Raw genomic sequence first — 20,631 nt, 5'->3', positions numbered from 1 at the left:
ATGCATGTTTAATGTGCTATTGGTGCCCTGTGTGCTAAAAATGGTGCTTGTTTCACTTTAATTTTCTGCATTTTGTCTACGTACAGATTACAGAATCGGACCCGGATGTTTGTTCTTGGTTTATTTTGTAGCCCAAGTCCTAACAAGTGTTTCGGTACCCATTATGTATCCCTCTAAAAGGTAGCAGGAGAGCAATCCCATTCTAACGTATACCTTATTAAGAATTAAAGGATCAGTATTGTGAAAAGTTGTAACATTAAAAATGCATATGTATAAAAGGTACATTTTGCCTGAAGTAAAATGCCCTGTAAAATTATTTTTTCCTTTCCTTGCAGTTATTTACAATAGTTTGCAAAAATCTTGACAGAGCTGACAGGTTTTGGACTAGTCTATCTACTCATGGGAGATTCCCAGTTTTTAACCTGAATGGCAGTTGCTAAGTCCAACTTTCAAAATAGTTTGAAAATGAGTAGGGTGGCTGGCCTGCATCTTTGTATAGATCCTTTCCGAGGAATGTTTTTGAAAAGGATAAAGAAAATACTGAGAATCCCCCATGGGAAGATGGACTAGCCCAAACACTACTAGTACTACTGTAAGGCTGGATTGCCATTGCATAGCACAGGTGTAAAATGTGTGTGAACTGCAATGTAGACAGAACATATGCGTTAATACACAGCCCACATGCAGTGAGTTTGAACACCGCAACCGGTTACAACGCTGTTCTGTGAATAGGCCCATAGAACTGCATGGGCAGTGAGTTTACATGCAGAATTACTCTGCAACAGCTTGCACTGTGGACTAGCCCTTAGTGACAGCAAGAGTTACAGACTACCCAGCAAGCTCATGGTGAACCAGAACTCATTGGGGTGTGTAAGGGGCTACAAAGGACCAAAAAGCCCTCTTACTAAAATGGTAAGCAAAACAAAAGTTTGCCTTCTTAAAACGGAAGGTATTTGTGATAATTCAGGTTGTAGTGAGCATATGATGTCTCCCATGCATCACTGTTAAATATGCAAATTATCCTTTGTTGTCCCTGCAAGCTAGCCACACCTCCAGACCCGCTGGAATGCAATGATGTGCCAGCTTGTTAATTTGTACAGACCCACAATAACCCAACATGCATACACACTGTTTCGGACTGGTTGATCCTCATCAGTGCATGGCATGGATTAATGTGACAGCATAGGAGAAAAGTCATTTATAGTGCATATATTACTATAGAAGAAGTGTACTTCTTATAAGTGTGTACCGGTATTTTACATTTTAAAATTTTTTCTTGTTAGAGGTCCTTTAAGCCCCACCCCATCCACTGAAAAGCAAAATGGAGAAAGCTGAATGCAATAAAAGTTGCTTCACAAACAGCCATTTCCTCTCTTCTAAACGATGCCCTCGCTACCTGTATATATTTCTAAATATATTTAGGTAGCAAAAACAAATTGTAGGAAAAATGATACCTTTTAATGCCTAACTGGAAAAAAAGAAATGAATAACACAAACTTTCAATAAACTATTTGCCTTTTTTGGCATAGCTTGTTTTTCTTATTAACATAATTCTCTTGGCTAACATGGAACAGAAACATTAAAAACATGAACAGATACACACATAAACAGACACACATATAAACAGATACACACATAAACAGACACACATATAAACAGACACACATATAAACAGACACACATATACATAAACAGACACATACACATTTATATAAATGTCAGTGATGCACTCTATTGTACAGCAGGGTGCTCAGACAGAGGAGTTTGGGTACATTAGTTTAACAATAGGTATACAAATAAGTTGACACTCCCATGCATCTCAGGCAGTAGTGATGTGCATGGGTTTGAGGCAGTGGTGATATGCACGTGTCTGAAGCAGTAGTGATATGGAAGTGTCTGAGGCAGTAGTGATATCCATGGGTCTGAGGCAGTAGTGATATGCATGTGTCTGAGATAGTAGTAATACGCATGTGTCTGAGGCAGTAGTGATACGCATGTGTCTGAGGCAGTAGTGATATGCATGTGTCTAAGGCAGTAGTGATATGCACGTGTCTGAGGCAGTAGTGATATGCACGTGTCTGAGGCAGTAGTGATATGCATGTGTCTGAGGCAGTAGTGGTATGCACACATCTAAGGCAGTAGTGATATGCTTAGGTCTGAAGCAGTAGTGATATGCACGTGTCTCAGGCTGTAGTGATATGCTTGTGTCTGAGGCAGTAGTGATATGCATGTGTCTGAGGCAGTAGTGATACGCATGAGTCTGAGGCAGTAGTGATACGCATGTGTCTGAGGCAGTAGTGATACGCATGTGTCTGAGGCAGTAGTGATATGCATGTGTCTGAGGCAGTAGTGATATGCATGTGTCTGAGGCAGTAGTGAAATGCATGTGTCTGAGGCAGTAGTGATATGCATGTGTCTGAGGCAGTAGTGATATGCATGTGTCTGAGGCAGTAGTGATATGCATGTGTCTGAGGCAGTAGTGATATGCATGTGTCTGAGATAATAGTAATACGCATGTGTCTGAGGCAGTAGTGATATGCATGTGTCTGAGGCTGTAGTGATATTCATGTGTCTGAGGCAGTAGTGATACGCATGTGTCTGAGGCAGTAGAGATACGCATGTGCCTGAGGCAGTAGTGATACGCATGTGTCTGAGGCAGTAGAGATACCCATGTGTCTGAGGCAGTAGTGATATGCATGTGTCTGAGGCAGTAGTGATATGCATGTGTCTGAAGCAGTAGTGATATGCACGTGTCTGAGGCAGCAGTGATATGCACGTGTCTGAGGCAGTAGTGATATGCACGTGTCTGAGGCAGTAGTGATATGCATGTGTATGAGGCTGTAGTGATATGCATGTGTCTGAGGCAGAAGTGATATGCATGTGTCTGAGGCAGTAGTGATATGCATGTGTCTGAGGCAGAAGTGATATGCATGTGTCTGAGGCAGTAGTGATATGCATGTGTCTGAGGCAGTAGTGATATGCACGTGTCTGAGGCAGTAGTGATATGCATGTGTCCGAGGCAGTAGTGATATGCATGTGTCTGAGGCAGTAGTGATATGCATGTGTCTGAGGCAGTAGTGATATGCGTGTGTCTGAGGCAGTAGTGATATGCATGTGTCTGAGGCAGTAGTGAAATGCATGTGTCTGAGGCAGTAGTGATATGCATGTGTCTGAGGCAGTAGTGATATGCATGTGTCTGAGGCAGTAGTGATATGCATGTGTCTGAGGCAGTAGTGATATGCATGTGTCTGAGATAATAGTAATACGCATGTGTCTGAGGCAGTAGTGATATGCATGTGTCTGAGGCTGTAGTGATATTCATGTGTCTGAGGCAGTAGTGATACGCATGTGTCTGAGGCAGTAGAGATACGCATGTGCCTGAGGCAGTAGTGATACGCATGTGTCTGAGGCAGTAGAGATACCCATGTGTCTGAGGCAGTAGTGATATGCATGTGTCTGAGGCAGTAGTGATATGCATGTGTCTGAAGCAGTAGTGATATGCACGTGTCTGAGGCAGCAGTGATATGCACGTGTCTGAGGCAGTAGTGATATGCACGTGTCTGAGGTAGTAGTGATATGCATGTGTATGAGGCTGTAGTGATATGCATGTGTCTGAGGCAGAAGTGATATGCATGTGTCTGAGGCAGTAGTGATATGCATGTGTCTGAGGCAGAAGTGATATGCATGTGTCTGAGGCAGTAGTGATATGCATGTGTCTGAGGCAGTAGTGATATGCACGTGTCTGAGGCAGTAGTGATATGCATGTGTCCGAGGCAGTAGTGATATGCATGTGTCTGAGGCAGTAGTGATATGCATGTGTCTGAGGCAGTAGTGATATGCGTGTGTCTGAGGCAGTAGTGGTATGCACACATCTAAGGCAGTAGTGATATGCTTGGGTCTGAAGCAGTAGTGATATGCACGTGTCTGAGGCAGTAGTGATATACACACGTCAGACACACGCACAGTACACACACAATATTAGCATCTGCAGTAGTACCTGTTCATCATCAAGGGTGATTTTATATTTCCGTTTGTTATTCCTTTGCTGTTGAGTGTTATGGTGCTGATCCCTGTATTGATTGCTCTGACTCTGCTGACTGCTGCTGCTGCTGCTGCTGCTGCTGCTGTCCCGTCTCTGTTGACCACCGTTACTGCTTCTGCCACTGCTCTGGTACTGCTGACTTCTGCTACCTCTGTGACCTTTGCCTCCTTTCCTCTTCTGACTGCTACTGCTGCTGCTACTACTGCTGTCACTGCTGCTGCCACTGCTGCTGCTGCTACTGCTGCTACTCTGCTTACTGCTGCTTCCACTCTGTGAACTGTTACTGCCACTCTGACTACTGCTGCTGCTTTGTTGGCGGCGTTTCTGTTGCTGATGCTGTAGCTTTGGTGAGCCTTTTTGATAACTTGATGAGTCTGAACTGCTGGAGGATTGATGTCCCTTTTTGGTCTTCGCTTCGACAATGTCCTTTTTCGGAATACGCCTTTTAGATTTTGCTAAGGTGGTATTTGTTGCCTGTAATGCAATAGAAAAACAAGTCACGCTTACCAATCAATCAGATATTCCAGTGTGCAAGAACAGCAAAGGAACAGCTGGGGAACAAACTGGGTGGCAAGGTCAACAGTGGAGAAGTATTCATAGTCGGAAAAGCCAGAGGCTTCACTTACGTTCAGAGCCATATCTATTAGTGTGGGCCCTTATTCTAGAACCCTAAGAGCTCTTTCACACTAGAAGCTGAACCGTGCATTTTGACGGATCGCTCCTAGGATGCGGTAAGTGGGGTAACATGAAAGTCTATTGGCTTTCATGTTACCTTTCACATTAGACGTTCCAGATCGTTACGTTGTAATCGTCCGCTGCAAGCGTTTCCCCGTCAGGTGAATTAGAACTAGCGTTGCTGATCAGCATGGAACTGCAACTTCCCGACGTCACGCCGTAAGTCATAACGCGTGCTCAAAATCGGGTTCGTGCACGCGTTGCCTAGTGTGAAAGAGCCCTAACTGCCTGAATAATATCTACCAACCTTTTCAAAAAGGGACAGGTGAGCTGGCTAGGTGGACTTTTTGTCCCATACTTTCTCTATAGTGCTATCAAATCGTTTTCATCTTGTAACCAAAAACCAGGGGCGTAGCAATAGGGGGTGCAGAGGTAGCCACCACATCGGGGCCCTTGAGCCAGAGGAGCCCTGAAGGGCCCTCCCTCAACTACAGTATTAGCGCTCTATTGGTCCTGTGCTCATAATAATCACTTCTATAGATACTTTGAAAAGTAGTGATCACTACCAAGCTGTTCCCCATCCCCTTCTTGCACCTCTGACACTGTAGTTGTCCTTGGCAGGTTTTGGTGCGCTGAATCATTTGCTATGTATAGAGTGCTTGGGGGGCCCCATTGTAAAACTTGCATCGGGGCCCACAGCTCCTTAGCTACACCACTGCCAAAAACTGTATATATATATAATCACAAAGGCTGAGTGAGCCTGAGTGAACTTTTGACCTTTATAAAAATGTGAATATCTCAAAAACTATGAAAGATAGAAAGATGATTTTTGCAGCACAAATGAGCACATGCACAGCACAGCCCACCCATGGCAGTTTCATGTCTGTAGGTTGTTGTATGGGGCCTGGGTGTTTTGGAAAAAATAAGTGCTATTATCTTCAAAATGAAAGCAGCACAAGTCTTAATTTTTGCATCACAAATGGGCACTGGGCCGGATTTACCATAAAGCACTGTAGGCGCGTGATGATAAAAGGCAGCTCACACCACCCCTGAGGGCCTCCCTCCCTCCTTCCCTATCCTGATGAGAATGTAGATGAGAGGCTACTCACCCAGATCCCAGCATTCCACTGACAAGATCTCCTTTCAGTCAGGGGCACCTCCAGCTACTTACTAGTGAGGTTCCTCAAGCTACCTAATACTTGGGGGCACCTCTAGCTACTTACTACTGAGGTTCCCCAAGCTACCTAATACTTGGGGGCACCTCTAGCTACTTACTACTGAGGTTCCCCAAGCTACCTAATACTTGGGGGCACCTCTAGCTACTTACTACTGAGGTTCCCCAAGCTACCTAATACTTGGGGGCACCTCTAGCTACTTACTACTGAGGTTCCCCAAGCTACCTATTACTTGGGAGCACCTCTAGCTACTTACTACTGAGGTTCCCCAAGCTACCTATTACTTGGGAGCACCTCTAGCTACTTACTACTGAGGTTCCCCAAGCTACCTAATACTTGGGGGCACCTCTAGCTACTTAATATTGAGGGTACTTCTGGCTACCTGATACTAAGGGGCACCTGTAGCTATCTATGATGGGCAAGGGAAGTAAGGAAGCAATGACAGCTGGGCCAGCCAGCACACTTGCGGTGCAGTTCGGTGGGTGTTTATAGGTTCCATGGAGGGTGAAGTCTAAGGTGTCAGGACATCTGTGCACATAAGCTCCTGTGATGTAAATCCGGTGCCCATTATGGGCACAAACGTAGCACTGACCAATCATGGTGGAATTTTTATTTGTGCTGATTGTAGGGCTGGGGGGCAGCTTCACGGAGAAATGATGTGTCACTACCCTGGCACACCTTCTTAGGAATTTGGGGGTTGAACCAAGATCTATAGTCTCTGTTTCGGCAGACACTGCACTGCGCTGTGGGAAAATGATACTTTACACATAGGACTTCTCAAACACAACTGTTCCTTTATGATCTCCAGGTAAAAATCACAACGCCCAAGTATCAGAGAGTTGTTGGCCCTTATTCAATTTCCCTTTTCTCCTCAGTTTTCTCCTAGGAGACACATTTTTATCTTCTGTTTAAAGTCATTGGGAATCCTGAAGAAAAAACCCAAAAAAACAATAAAAAAACAGACACTTAAGGAGAGGTAGGGCTCCGGGTCCTATACAACCTTCCCTCTCCTCTTCCTGTCCCCTTATTGAAGCAGCAGTATGGAACGGCCATCTTTGGGAGCACTTGGGCTCCAGAAGACTTGCTAACTCCCCCGCTGCGGGGGATTAGAGCAGTATTGGACCAAAGTGGTTCAATACTGCTACCGGGGAACCAGCGCTGGAACGGGGACCAAGAGAGGAGCGGCTCTATAGGACCCAGAGCCTTCCCTCTCCTTAGGTAAGTATCTGTTTGTTTGTTTTAGAATAGTTTCCCATTCACTTTAAAATAACTTTTCAGCATTCTGCAATTAAAAAAAAGCAATTACCAAAAAGTAGGTGACCAAGTACTGTCAAAATGTTTGTAATTTCTTGCTTGCTGATGGCCTCAAAGGCATTTTATTGACAAGGTGTGAAAATAACTAGGAGAAAACTTAAGAGAAAAACTGAATTGCATATGGGCTTGGGCTGTTGTGTTTTATCACCCGAAACTTTGCTATTTTCTGGTACGTGAACTTTGTGATGGTTTCTTAGAGTTAATAAAGGTGCGATATTGCTCAAGACGTCCTTTGTGTGAGCGTCCATTCAGTTCTGAATTGGATTTCTCCAGTGTTTCTAGAAGGGAATAACTACAGCCCAAAGCAACTAGGGGCATCATCTGACCACTGAAATAGGTCAGCTGGGATACAGAGCCTTTCTCTGACAATAATACTGGTTTCACTCACAGTTCCAATCCTGGCTTCAAGAATGAAAAGTCTCACCTCCTCATCGAGTCCAAGAATGGTCTTCAGTCTTGACATGGGTGCAGGGTCCAGAAGATGTTCTCCTTGTTGTTCATGGAAGTCGGAAAGACTAATTATCTTTAATTCAGCCTTAGGCCCGGTAGTCACCTCCAGTGTCACTTTTTCAATAGTTACATCCTTTTGAACTGTGAACAGAGCCAATCTGGACTTTAGAAAACCCACATATTTCTTTTTAGGAGAACATTGCTAATAAATAAGCGTAACACTTGGTTTCTACCAACTGGAACTGAAAGGGCTAACAGTTTTACTTTTGTGGACACAATGGGGTGTAAGCAGAAAGCTGTGTTAATGGACGCCATAAGTGTGAGGGACACGGGGACTGCCATATTTATTTTCTTTTAAACAAAACAATACCAGTTGCCTGGCAGTCCTGCTGATCTCTTTGGCTGCAGTAGTGTCTGAATAACCCACTTGAAACAAGCATCTGATCTGCATGCTTGTTTAGGGTCTATGCCTAGTTAGAGGCAGAGGATCAGCACAGGCCAGTCAGGCAACTGGTATTGTGTAAATGGGAATTAATACGACAGCCTCATTATCCCTTTCACTTCAGGTGTCCTTTAAGCAGAATTACGTGCGCAAAGTCTTATACACAATGAGTAGAGCGCAATGCATTTCATGTGATCTACTGCATTCTGCTCTACCCATTGTGCGGTAAGATTTTACATACGTCACTCTTCTTACTGCACCTCCCCCCCATGACCCCTATTCAATTAACTTTTCTCCTGAGATCTCTCCTAGGTGATAATTTTTCATGAACAAAATCACATTTTAGCACCAAAAACCTGAAGCTGTCCTTATGTCAAAAAACTCACTCACTGTTTATATGCAGGCATGTGTAAATAAACTGCGCTAGAGAAGGAGAGCGGGAACCACATGCACAGCTCTTGTTTGCTCATCAATAACAGAATAAGTTCTCACTGCCTGGTGCCCTTGTAAGGCTGCAATCACACAGCTGCTAATTTACTAACCTTTCATCAAACTCACAACGTGATGATAGGAGACTGATGACGACGAGCTGTGCAGAGGGGCAGCTAGGGTTTTCAGCGCCCAGGGACAAAGACAGTTTTTGCGCCCCCCCCCCCACAAAGACACACACACACCCCTGGACAAAATGTACGTGGCCGCATATAAGAATGTGGACTGTCATGGGTGGAGTCAAATGTACAAATGCTGCTTAGATAGCCAGATGTTCCCCCTTCCCCCCTAATGATAGCGATATGTGCCCCCCTTCTCCCCATTTAGATAGCAAATTGTGCCCCCTTCCCCTGTTTAGATACCCAGATGTTCCCCCCTTTAGATAGCTAAATGTGCCCCCCTTTAGATAGCCAGATCTGCCTCCCTTCCCCCATTTAGATAGTGAGGTGTGCCCCCCTATAAATAGCCAGATGTGCCCCCCCTTTAGATAGCCAGACGTGCCCCGCTTTTTCTGCTACTGTTAACGATTCTGCAGAGGCAGGGAGAGAAGCAAGGGATCTTCCGGCAGCGAGCGAGCCGCCTCTCGCGCAAGTGGAGGTGCAGCAGCCGTGCTGAGCCCCCTTACAGGAGTACATATTAACTCAGCGCCGCTCAGTTCGGTGCGGGCTGCGGGGAGAGCCGAATGATGGTTCTCACCACTGCCGCTAAACTCAGAGGCGGCGTTAAATACTATTCCCCCTCTGAGTTGTCGCAACTCGGAGGGAGATGTAATTCGGGGTCTGGCTGCTCTCAGAGCCGCGCGCCAAAATGAACTGATCTGCCCTTACAGTGCTGCGCCCAGGGAAATGTGTCTCCCCTTGCCCACCCATAACTACTCCTCTGATCCGCCCTTATAGTGCTGTGTCCAGGGACATGTGTTCCCCCTTGCCCACCCATAACTACTACTCTGATCCGCCCTTACAGTGCTGCGCCCAGGGACATGTGTCCCCCCTTGCCCACCCATAACTACTCCTCTGATCCGCCCTTACAGTGCTGCGCCCAGGGACATGTGTCCCCCCTTGCCCACCCATAACTACTCCTCTGGAGCTGCGATCTTTTATCACAGAACAGCTCCAGGTTGGCAGGTGCACCTGATATCCCCGCTGGGGGTCTCTGGAGATGTCGTCGTGATTCAAACCTTCTGTTTATTTGATGACTAACCACGCAACAGTTGTGTTTATAAAACCCCATGACTTACTTGGTTTAGTGGTAACCGTGGTCTCAAGATCTCCTACAATCTGATACAGAGGGAAGTGCTTGCGTCCAGCGATATTTTTAGACTTGTGCCCAACACAAATCTGTGTGTTAAATTTACGGGATTTAATACACACATGGAACAACTGGGAAAGTGAGTATCTGTGTTTGTTGTGATCTCCAGCATATTCTGGAAATTTCTTGGCGCCCAATTCAGAGGAACTGTGCTGCAGAAGAAAGAAAGGCATAATTAATAAACATGACCTCAGTACAATAATGGCAGATGCTCACCAATACCATTTCATTATACGTATACTTTGTTGTTCAGGGACCTTGCCTGCTTGTTGCCGTACTTGTGTTATTTATATTAGTTTTACAAAATTCAAAACTTATGGTGCGCCGCTCCGCGATTAGCCTGCTAGCCGCCGATCGCGGCTAGCAGGCTGCTTGTAAATGAAAGGGGAAAGAAATACCCTTTGTTTACATGCGTACAGCGCTGCGGTCCCCGGCAGCGCTGTTATAGATCGGCGTTCCCGGCCTCTGATTGGCCGGGGATCGCCGTCCTCTCATAGGCTGATGCCTATGAGAGGCGGAGGACAGGACGGATCACCGTCCTGTTCATTTCTACAGGCGGAGGGGAGGGAGGAAGGAGAGGGAGGAGGTCAGAGGGAGAGAGAGCTTCTATGAGGCTAAGAAATAAAAAAGCCACAGCAGCGATCGGACCCCTCCGGCAGCATGTCCCCTCAGGGACAAAAATAGGAGTTGAGTCCGATCGCTGGGCTCCTTAGCTGGGCTGTGCAGGAGGATGAAAAGCCTGCACAATCCAGTGCAGCCAAAAAGAGCCTGGTCTTTAGGGGGGTTTAACATTGCAGTCGTCAAGTGGTTAAAAAAAAAACTTCATAAGCACCTCCTCCCACATGTCGAAAAGTTTTTCCATGTGTGCAGAATTAATTTTTTGCTGTTGGTCTTTTGTCCCTTACAAGAGAAAAAGTAGGTTGGCTGTTCTGAATGGCAGGGCACCATTGAGTTTTGCAGTGAGGGATTGGTTGCTCTTCGGACTCAAGTATTGTCAATCCGTTGGCAATGGACCACTATCTCAAAAACCTTTTTGTTTTGTAATCACTTTATGTCATGTCATGACAAACTTGAGCTCCGCCTTCTTACATGGTCCCTCCCAGGGGTCGTCACCGCCACTTTCTTATCTCGCCTGTGAGACTCACGCTATTGGCTAGGGCTTTTACCGCCGGTTTATTCCAACTGATCCAGTGGTGTAACTACAATTCATGGGGCAAAACTTTGATGTTCCCCACCAATTTTTTCAGACATCTTCTCTTGATGCCCTTCACGGTCTTGGGGCCCATCTCACAAGGATAATATAGCAAGTGCGGCCATCATACCCATAACAAGTGTAGCCACAAAAACACCTGATCTGAAGTATAGTCCCCTATATCAGAGGAAGGGTAGGTTAGTGGATGCCCCCCCCCCCTCCCGGCTCCACCACCCCCCCCCCCCCCAGCCGGGGCTGCTCCTTTCCAGTTACACCACTGAGCTGATCGCTGGGAATGGGGCGTGGCCTATGTACAGCTGCACAGTAAATATTCTTTGAGGGTACAAACTTACCTCAAGGCTTGCACCCTCTGCAGACACTCTGGAACTTTTCTCGAAGCGCTTCTGCATGATGCTGGGTTCTGCTCCTTTGGGGATGATGGGAGTCTTCTTGGCATTTTCCAGGTCTTCGACATTTCGGGATGCAGCGACTGCCTGTGTCCTATACCAAAAACATAAATACGTTATTACTACTCGGCCATCGTGGCGAAACATCCTCCATGCGACATTGGTGAGAATTCCGTGAAGCATTAAATACATGTAAGCCCCAAGTTGCCCATCTTTTCTGGAATATAAGTCAACCTCGTGTACAAGTCGACTCCAAAATTTGACCCTCTTAAGATGGAATTATTAATTGACTCAAGTATAAGTCTACCCAGCAAAGTTAATGACTGAACTTGAGGACCAGAAGGGGTTACTGACTGCAGTATCTTTCCCCTGCCCCTCTCCTTATTAATTGTTGTGGCCAGGACTTTAAAACCTGTGTTTTCTTGGCATTGCCTTTATCAAGAGAGTGTCACTTACCACCAGGCAAATTAGTGCAAATGGGAATGTCACTAATAGTACACACATTACTCAGTGTGCTCAGTATTGCAGCTGTGGGTTGGTAAAATGTCATTCATTGTCTCACAGGCAATGGATGCCTCTTAATCCTCATCTACACGGTACAATTTTCCATCAGATAGATGGATCTATTATGCTGGGCATACACGGCTCGATTTTGCCATTCTATTCTCCCACCAGATCGATTCCCCGCTCGATTCCGCAGGCGATTCTCTTTGTTACAACCCCCTTTAACCACTTCAGGATTCTGCGTACGCATAAGTAAGCCCCTGAATCCTGAAGCGGTTTCCATACGAGCGGCCGTTCCATGTCAGTTCACGGAGGGTGTCTCCGTGAACACCCTGTGAGCCTCCGATTGCGGCTCGCAGGGTAAATTTAAACACGCGGGGAAGATCTTCCCCGCTGTTTACATACATACGGCGCTGCTGCGCAGCAGCGCCGTAGAGGAGATCGGCGATCCCCGTCCTCTGTTTGGCCGGGGATCGCCGGCATCTGTTAGGCTGAAGCCTATCTGAGGCGACGCAGGACGGATTTCCGTCCTGCGCAGCCCATAATGAAGAGGGGAGGGAAGGAAGGAGGCAGAGGGAGGAATAGCGCTGCGGAGGGGGGCTTTGAGGAGCCCCCCCCCGTTAGGCACAGCAAGCCGGCGGCGATCAGACCCCCCCAGCAGGACATCCCCCTAGTGGGGAAAAAAGGGGGGAAGTCTGATCGCCCTGCCTGCTATCTGATCTGTGCTGCAGGCTGAAGAGCCCCCGCAGCACAGATCATCCAAACCACCTGGAACCCGGAAGTGATTAAGCTATAGAGAGCCACCAATTTCAGCAATTTCTTTGGTCAGCCAAAAGTAGGTTACTACTAGGGAGGATCAAATATATGCAAATTCTCCCGAGTTGATGCAAATTTATGCAAGTGTTTATGCAAATGTATGCAGTTTGAAGATGGACCAATCAATTTAAACCCAGGTTTAAATTGATTAGTCCTTTTCAAGCTGCATATATTTGCATAAAAATTTGCATAATATCAGAAGTATTTGCATCTCATTGATCATCCCTAGTTACTAAAAGCACTCATTAAAGAACACAACCTTGTTACTAGAAGAAAACGTGTAGTATTGTGCATACATTACCTCATTACGAAAACAGTCTTTTCTTGTTGGACCGGCTCGATTTCAACCTTCAGATTTTGCTCCCTGCCATCAAACTTTATATTAAGCTTGAACTGGGCAGCCGCCTGGGCCTTGGAGTGAAGTTCCACTGCGGACTGTACTAAGCGGGTGTTGATCCCCATACTGGCAATGGCGTGAACTGCAGCGCTGCAAATAAAGTGCAAAACCTGATCAGATTTCAACCACTTAGCATTATAAAATATACACAACTGAAATATATATATATTTTTTAAAAATTCCTAACAATTATTATTTCCTGCTAACTTAGTTAACTGTCAAATCTATCCATAACCTAACAAAGAAGGACTGCTATCGCCTAGGGCGGATTTATACTTTTTCCTGCCCTAGGTCAATGATGTTCTAGTCTAGTGCATACATGTCAGACTCTAGCCTGCAGAGCCATCAATTTTGTCCTGCAAGTGGTTTCCCCACTTTGCACTATGTTTGGCCCACTCTAGATCACCATAGCTATAATGGAGGTGATGAAGCCTTAGATCACAAGAGAAGCCATATGGGGAGGGGGACAGCACTAGATACAAGGGAGCTGTATAAGGGGAAGGAGGGGACTACTAGACACCAGGGAATTGTATAGGAGAGGGAGGAGGGCCACTAGACACCGGGGACCTGTATAGTCGAGAGTGGGGAGACAGCTAGACCCCAGGGAACTGTATGAGGGAGGGGGGAGTGGCTAGACACCAGGGGACTGTATATGGGAGGGAGGTGAGTCACTAGACATCAGGGAACTGTTTAGGGAGGGGGCTCACTAGACACCAGGGAATTGTATAGGGGAGGGAGGGGGGACACTAGACACCAGGGAACTGTATAGGGGAGGGAGGGCCACTAGACACCAGGGAACTGGTTAAGGAAGGGAGGAGGGCCACTAGACACCAGGGAACTGTATAGGGGAAGGGAGAGGGGGCTATTAGACACCAGGGAAATTTATAAGGGAGGGAGGTGACCACTGGGCATTGAGGTTGGCCTACAACATGGTCCAGGCTTCTTTTCACTCCCACTTTGTATTTGAGTTTGCCACCCCTGCTCTGGTGTCTCCCCTTTCAGCACCTTTGTATGTAGTGATGAACGTAATCAGCTAATTACGATTACGCAAATTTCGCATACATTTTCGCAATATCACCTATACGTAATTACGATTTCTACATTAATTTCGTAATCATCATTTAATTAATTTCGTAATTTCACATACATTTTTGTGTAATTTCATGCCGACTTTGGCAGTGAATAGCAAAGACCCCATACATACTATCGACAACAAAATTGCTACGTATATTAAGGAGAATAGAGGGTACAAGTCAAAAACATTTCTTTTCAAAAATAACTTTTTTAAATATGCAAAGAAAAAATGTTTTTTAAACTCAGAGAAATGACAGTTTAAAAACAATTTTTCTTTGCATTTTTAAAATCAATTTTCTCAAAAACTACAAGGTATTTTTGCAAAACAATTTTTTTTGACTTGTACTCACTATTCTGCTTCACATATGTAGCAATTTTGGTAGCAATAGCATGTGTGGGGACTTTGCTATTAACCACTAAAGTCGGCACAAAATTAAGCGAAATTTTGCGAAAATTACGTGGAAAATTACGCGAAATTATGAAATATTATTATTATATACAAAATTAATTTTCCCTGAAATTTCACATTACAATTACGATGCGTAATTGCGAATTTCGATGCAAAATTTCGTATATGCGAAATTTCGGCCCACCACTGATTGTAAGTGACAGCAACATAGGAAAGAACACATTTACAGAGCATTTTTACTTTTGGGCACAAATGTACTATTGTTTCTTGAGATTGCTGTAGTACCCACTACCCATGTATACATATAAGTATGTTTAATGCTTGTATATATTTATTGTTATGTTAAGTACAAGGTGTACCATACAGTTTTGTTTTATCTGCATTATCTCTCATTGTTCTTGTTACTGTTCTTGTTACTGGCCAGGGCTGGTCCTTGAATTTTTGGTACCTGAGGCAAATTTATGAGCATGCGCCAACCACCCCCCCCCCCCCCTTCCCGATTTGGAATGATAGCCCAGCACCTGACAATTTGATCTGCTTCATTTAATGTTCTCAGTCAGCAAGGGAGCATATGCTCAGCAGTAACACACTGGCTGGCTGGCTGCGAGTCTGTTGCAAACAAACTGCTCACCCTCAGCCAGTCGGCCCTCCTCCATTCCTCCTCAGTCAGGACAGCAGTGCCACCTCCTCCCTTCTGCTGTGCAAGTCAAATAAAACACTGCTGCTCTCCTGCCTCCCCCCTCCTCACTCAGACTCCTCACACAGCACAACAAGCTGCTTTTCCCCAATGATGACCTCTTCACCTCGCTCACTCTCCTCTTGCCTCTCCTTCTATTCTGACTGCATGCTGTCAGTGTAAACACACAGTACAAACAAGCCGCCCCTGTAATCTCTGCGCCTGATCCAAGTGTTTCACCTTGCTTCATGAGAGAACCGGCTCTCTTGGTGGCTCATAAACCAATAGTAATGGTAAATAGAACAAAACAGTAAATTCATTATGTATAAGAACATGGGAAGGTCTAGCCCGCTCACCTAGGGATGAGTTCAGTAGTGAGCTGGACGGCAGAATGCAAGAGCTGGAAGATACTGACATCGTCGTTCAAGGGAGGGTTTACTTTCATCTCAGCTAAAAAAAAAAAAATATTTATATATATTTACATCCTTAGAAAGAATAACTGAGATCATTACGAAAAAAAAAAAAACATAAATAACACCACAATAAAGAGAGAAAATCAGGCACATCAGATATGAGAGGGTATTTTTCTCAACTTGAGGCAAAAGCTCTGAATAATGAGGAAAGGAAGGTGAATCCACTTTTAGGTTTTGATTACTCTCTTTTCTTTGGCTCTGACTCCAGATGTCTGTTAAAGAGACTCTGAAGTCTCTTAAAATTCAGCTTTTTATTTCAAAAATGTGTTTAACATCAATGCCCTAACTAAAACGCCGCATCCCCGCGGCTGGACACTAACTAAATCCTCCCAAACTCCCCCCTTACTTTCCCCTGCACAATCCACGACTTTCTTGGTTCTTGGATTTTGCTGCCCTGTGCGCTTCCGTGAGAGGCAGAGCTTTCAGCTGCAGCTCTGCCTCTACATGCGTCTATCAGTGCGTATCTCCGCCTCTCCCCGCCCCTCTCAGTGAAGGAAGGCTGAGAGGGGCGGTCAGAGACGGAGATACGCGCTGATAGACGAGTGTAGAGGCAGAGCTGCAGCTGAAAGCTCTTCCTCTCACGGAAGTGCTCCCCGCAATGTGCCTCAGGGAGTTTGGGGGGATATAGTTAGATTCCAGCCACGGGGATGCAGTGTTTTAGTTAGGGCATTAATGTTAAACACATTTTGAAATAAAAAAGCGGAATTTTAAGAGATTTCAGAGTCTCTTTAACTATACAGATCTGTTTTTATATGTGGAGGCCTGATGAAGGGTCTATCTCAAAACAAGTCGACGTTGTCGCCTCAATATTTACAACTGCACTAATCTTGATTGTTAATCACTGATGTATGTTGGCCATTCTTTGCTATGGAAAATGATTTCTGAAGGATACCTATTATGAACATTTTTGCACAAGTGTTGTCTTCAATAAAGACTTTTTGTATTTTTGCTTATAAATTCTCCAAGTTTCTTCAATATTTTTGATATACATATCCTTGTATTGCTATAAAGTCTATGTGAGTGTTGTGGCACGCCTTAGAGGATATTGCTCCTTTTGGTTTCCCTTTATACGGAATATTGTCCCTCTGGGGCTCCAGAGCTGGTTGGTGCACTCATCCTTTGGGCTGTGCCTCTCCATTTCTTCTCTCTGACCCGGTGGCATGCACACTCGCGTAACATGCTGCTGGGTCAGCCTCTCCATCTCTTCTCTCTGACCCGGTGGCATGCACACTCGCGTAACATGCTGCTGGGTCAGCCTCTCCATCTCTTCTCTCTGACCCGGTGGCATGCACACTCGCGTAACATGCTGCTGGGTCAGCCTCTCCATCTCTTCTCTCTGACCCGGTGGCATGCACACTCGCGTAACATGCTGCTGGGTCAGCTTCTCCATCTCTTCTCGCTGACCCGGTGGCATGCACACTCGCGTAACATGCTGCTGGGTCAGCCTCTCCATCTCTTCTCTTTGACCCGGTGGCATGCACACTCGCGTAACATGCTGCTGGGTCACCGAGAAGAGGGCCTGTGAGAATGAAGTTGGAAGGACACAGACTGAAGTAGTGTGCTGGCCGAACAGGGGAGTTTGTTAAGCTGCAAGTATTTCAGGGGCACCAGGGGACCACTATTCACTTAGAGGGAGACCTTAGGGGGTAGGGGTTCTAAGCCGGCTGTAGGGCAATTGCCAAGTTTGCCTTCATGGAATTTCCGGACCTGAATTTCTGCATGGATCTTTTGGCTTATTGAAACTAAAACAAACGAGCAGTCATATCTACACAACTAGAATAGCTTTGTATGCCAATTATAGGCGGGGTCAGGGGAAAGGTCAACGCCATCTTGTGGACAAAGTAGATATTGCAAGTGCAATATCTACTTTCTACTTTGTCCACAAGATGGCGGACGATTTTTCTTGGATTTTTCTCTCTATTTTCCTCTATTACGTATATTATCCACTAGATGGCGAACTTATTTATTCATATGTTTCATAGCATCTGTTCCAATAGGCGCATACCGTGCGTTTCAGTAGGTGCATAGCTGACCTCTCATGCTGACGTCAGACGTCTGAGCACATAATTTAAACTGCGCCAGCCTCTTCAGACTTACGTCCCTTTGCAGGTTCGGCGGAGCTAGCCAGACAGCACGGGCAGCGCGTCTTCAGCCATCCTGGACCTTTCTACTACCTTTAACTGGTGAGCCTTGTGCTATTTCCCTACTCTGCTGCCCATTGTTTGGGTCACCTACGCTATTTTCACTGTGAGCCTTATGCTCCCTATATATTCTCCTTGCTGCTATTTTTCACTGATCTACCTCACTTCACGCTGCTACTGTTTTCTACCTCAATTTATATCCTATAATTCATTCTATAGTTCACCTTATTGAATATTGTTGTATTATGAAATTTGAGCACTGTATATTGTGTATTTGTATTGCACTAACACTTTTTTAGCAACAGACATAGGACATTTATTATATGTATTGGGATAGTCCCATATGTGCCTCGGGCCACTGCTTCCCCTGTGGATTGTCTCTGCGACACAGTGTTTTTATATAAATATCATATTAATTACTGATTTGTGACACTGTGATTTAATTGATCGCAGAGACCCCCAGGGGGGTACAGTGTCAGTGGCGCATCCTCACAAGTCTGCCTCAGGCAGCAAAAAGTCTAAAACCGGCCCTGCCCATGAGTGAGGTAGCTGACTTGCAAGTCGTCATTGCTTATCTTATCAGAGGTTTATAGACGGGATAAGGAGAAAAAAGTTTTTGGGGAGGAAATGGAAACAGACTTACCGTTAACAACTGCACCGCCAACAGCAGCAGAGTGCAGACCCATCTCCAGAGGAAAACCCATAGCAGTGGGGATAATGTGTCTGGTCTCGAAAAACAAATGTGGTTTGATAAGATGGTGCCAAATTCCTTTCGCAACTCCCTTTATAATTTTCTTAGCAATGCCGGGTATGCGGAAGGCCTCAGTAGGCTTAGGCTAAAAAAAGGAAACAAAAGTCATTCTAGAGACTGACACCCGCAGAGGTTTATTAGGAGGAACTGTAATCCAGGATTGAACTTCATCCCAATCAGTAGCTGATACCCCCTTTCCCACAAGAAAGCTTTATCTTTTCACAAATAGATCATCACGATGATCTGTGTGGCTGATATTGTGGCTAAACTCCTCCCTCAGTATGATGTCATGACCATGGCCCTGACAGTTTCCTGACTGTGAATCTTGTTGCACTGTAGGAAAAAAAACAGTTGTTTCTAGCTGCCAAGCAAGCAGTATCTCCCTCTGTGCATATACAATATACCAAGCTTTTAATTTATCATATTGTTAGTGGGTGTGTTTAATTATAGATAAGGGCAGTTGGTGCTGTCTTTTTTTTATCCATATCTGCCGGTAGTTAAAAGTTGATGGCCTGCCTGCTTAAAGGGATCAAATGACATTAAAGGATACCCGAGGTGACATGTGACATGATGAGATAGACATGTGTATGTACAGTGCCTAGCACACAAATAACTAGGCTGTGTTACTTTTTTCTTTCTCTGCCTGAAAGAGTTAAATATAAGGTATGCAAGTGGCTGACTCGGTCCTAACTCAGGCAGGAAGTGACTACAGTGTGATCCTCCCTGATAAGAAATTCCAACTATAAAACACTTTCCTAGCAGAAAATGGCTTCTGAGAGCAAGAAAGAGATACAAAGGGGAATTTCTTATCAGTGAGGGTCACACTGTAGTCACTTCCTGTCTGAGTCAGGACTGAGTCAGCCACTTACATACCTGATATTTAACTCTTTCAGGCAGAGAAAGAAAAAAAGGAACACAGCCTAGTTATTTGTGTGCTAGGCACTGTAAATACCCATGTCTATCTCACCATGTCACATGTCACTTACTTCCTGTACCCTTTAACGAATTACACAGCAATTGCCAATAATTTCTTGATCTATCTTCTATTTTTAACTGCTCACTTTGCAGTGTTTTGATTTATATTTTCCCTACTGATATCTTTCAGTTAAGTTCCTCTTTAGAGCAGCAAACATTATTATTATCATGGACCACATTCCATTTGCATGGCCTACAACAACACCAAAGTTTTACTTGAATCTTTTGTTGTTTTAATGGACTGAAAAAAAAAATTAAGTATTACGGTAATAGCCAAAATAGTAACTGAATTCTGATTTACCACCAGTGAGCACCTCTATAAAGTGGCAAAGATGCTACCTGTGGTTGTAGGGAATTATTGGAGAGTGCATCATTGTTTTCTCTTTTGAAACTAAGTATAAGTAGCAATGATAGATCGTGTTCAGAGTTTAGAAGCTCACTGAATTATTGCCATGGACTATGTTCAGAGTTTAGGACAGGCCTGGGCAAACATTGCATCTGCCTTTATAAGTCAAGACTGCGGCCTTCAGACTCCTGCAATGCATTGTGGGACTTGTAGTTCCTTAACAGCTTCAGGGCCAAGTTTGCCCAGGCCTGGCTTAGGGGCTCACTAAATTATTGCCATAGACTATGTTCAGAGTTTAGGAGCTCACTAAATTATTGCCATGGACTATGTTCAGAGTTTAGGAGCTCACTAAATTATTGCCATAGACTACCGGTATGTTCAGAGTTTAGGAGCTCACTAAATTATTGCCATGGACTATGTTCAGAGTTTAGGAGCCCACTAAATTATTGCCATGGACTATGTTCAGAGTTTAGGAGCCCACTAAATTATTGCCATGGACTATGTTCAGAGTTTAGGGGCTCACTAAATTATTGCCATGGACTATGTTCAGAGTTTAGGGGGCTCACTAAATTATT

The 20,631-nt window shown here is 44.9% G+C and overlaps 1 protein-coding gene and 1 long non-coding RNA gene across 2 annotated transcripts in view; one reads left to right on the top strand and one right to left on the bottom strand.

Annotated features, from left to right (window-relative positions):
* The window catches only part of LOC137520779 (vitellogenin-A2-like), a 68,716-nt gene that overhangs the window by 17,738 nt on the left and 30,347 nt on the right, over positions 1-20,631 (bottom strand). The window contains exons 17-23 of the mRNA XM_068239133.1: positions 18,628-18,820; positions 15,727-15,820; positions 13,116-13,301; positions 11,441-11,588; positions 9,825-10,047; positions 7,631-7,797; positions 3,998-4,516 (exon numbers count right to left, since the gene is read on the bottom strand). Coding sequence (XP_068095234.1) covers positions 3,998-4,516; positions 7,631-7,797; positions 9,825-10,047; positions 11,441-11,588; positions 13,116-13,301; positions 15,727-15,820; positions 18,628-18,820 — 1,530 coding nt within the window. The remainder of the gene's footprint in view (positions 1-3,997; positions 4,517-7,630; positions 7,798-9,824; positions 10,048-11,440; positions 11,589-13,115; positions 13,302-15,726; positions 15,821-18,627; positions 18,821-20,631) is intronic.
* LOC137520780 (uncharacterized) overlaps positions 1-20,631 on the top strand; it is a 42,735-nt gene that overhangs the window by 11,000 nt on the left and 11,104 nt on the right. The window contains exon 2 of the long non-coding RNA XR_011021936.1: positions 17,953-18,026. This is a non-coding gene — a long non-coding RNA (uncharacterized lncRNA). The remainder of the gene's footprint in view (positions 1-17,952; positions 18,027-20,631) is intronic.

This window comes from Hyperolius riggenbachi, chromosome 6 (genome assembly GCF_040937935.1).
Source record: "Hyperolius riggenbachi isolate aHypRig1 chromosome 6, aHypRig1.pri, whole genome shotgun sequence".
Taxonomy (NCBI): domain Eukaryota; kingdom Metazoa; phylum Chordata; class Amphibia; order Anura; family Hyperoliidae; genus Hyperolius; species Hyperolius riggenbachi.
This window is presented reverse-complemented; position numbering and strand designations above follow the sequence as displayed.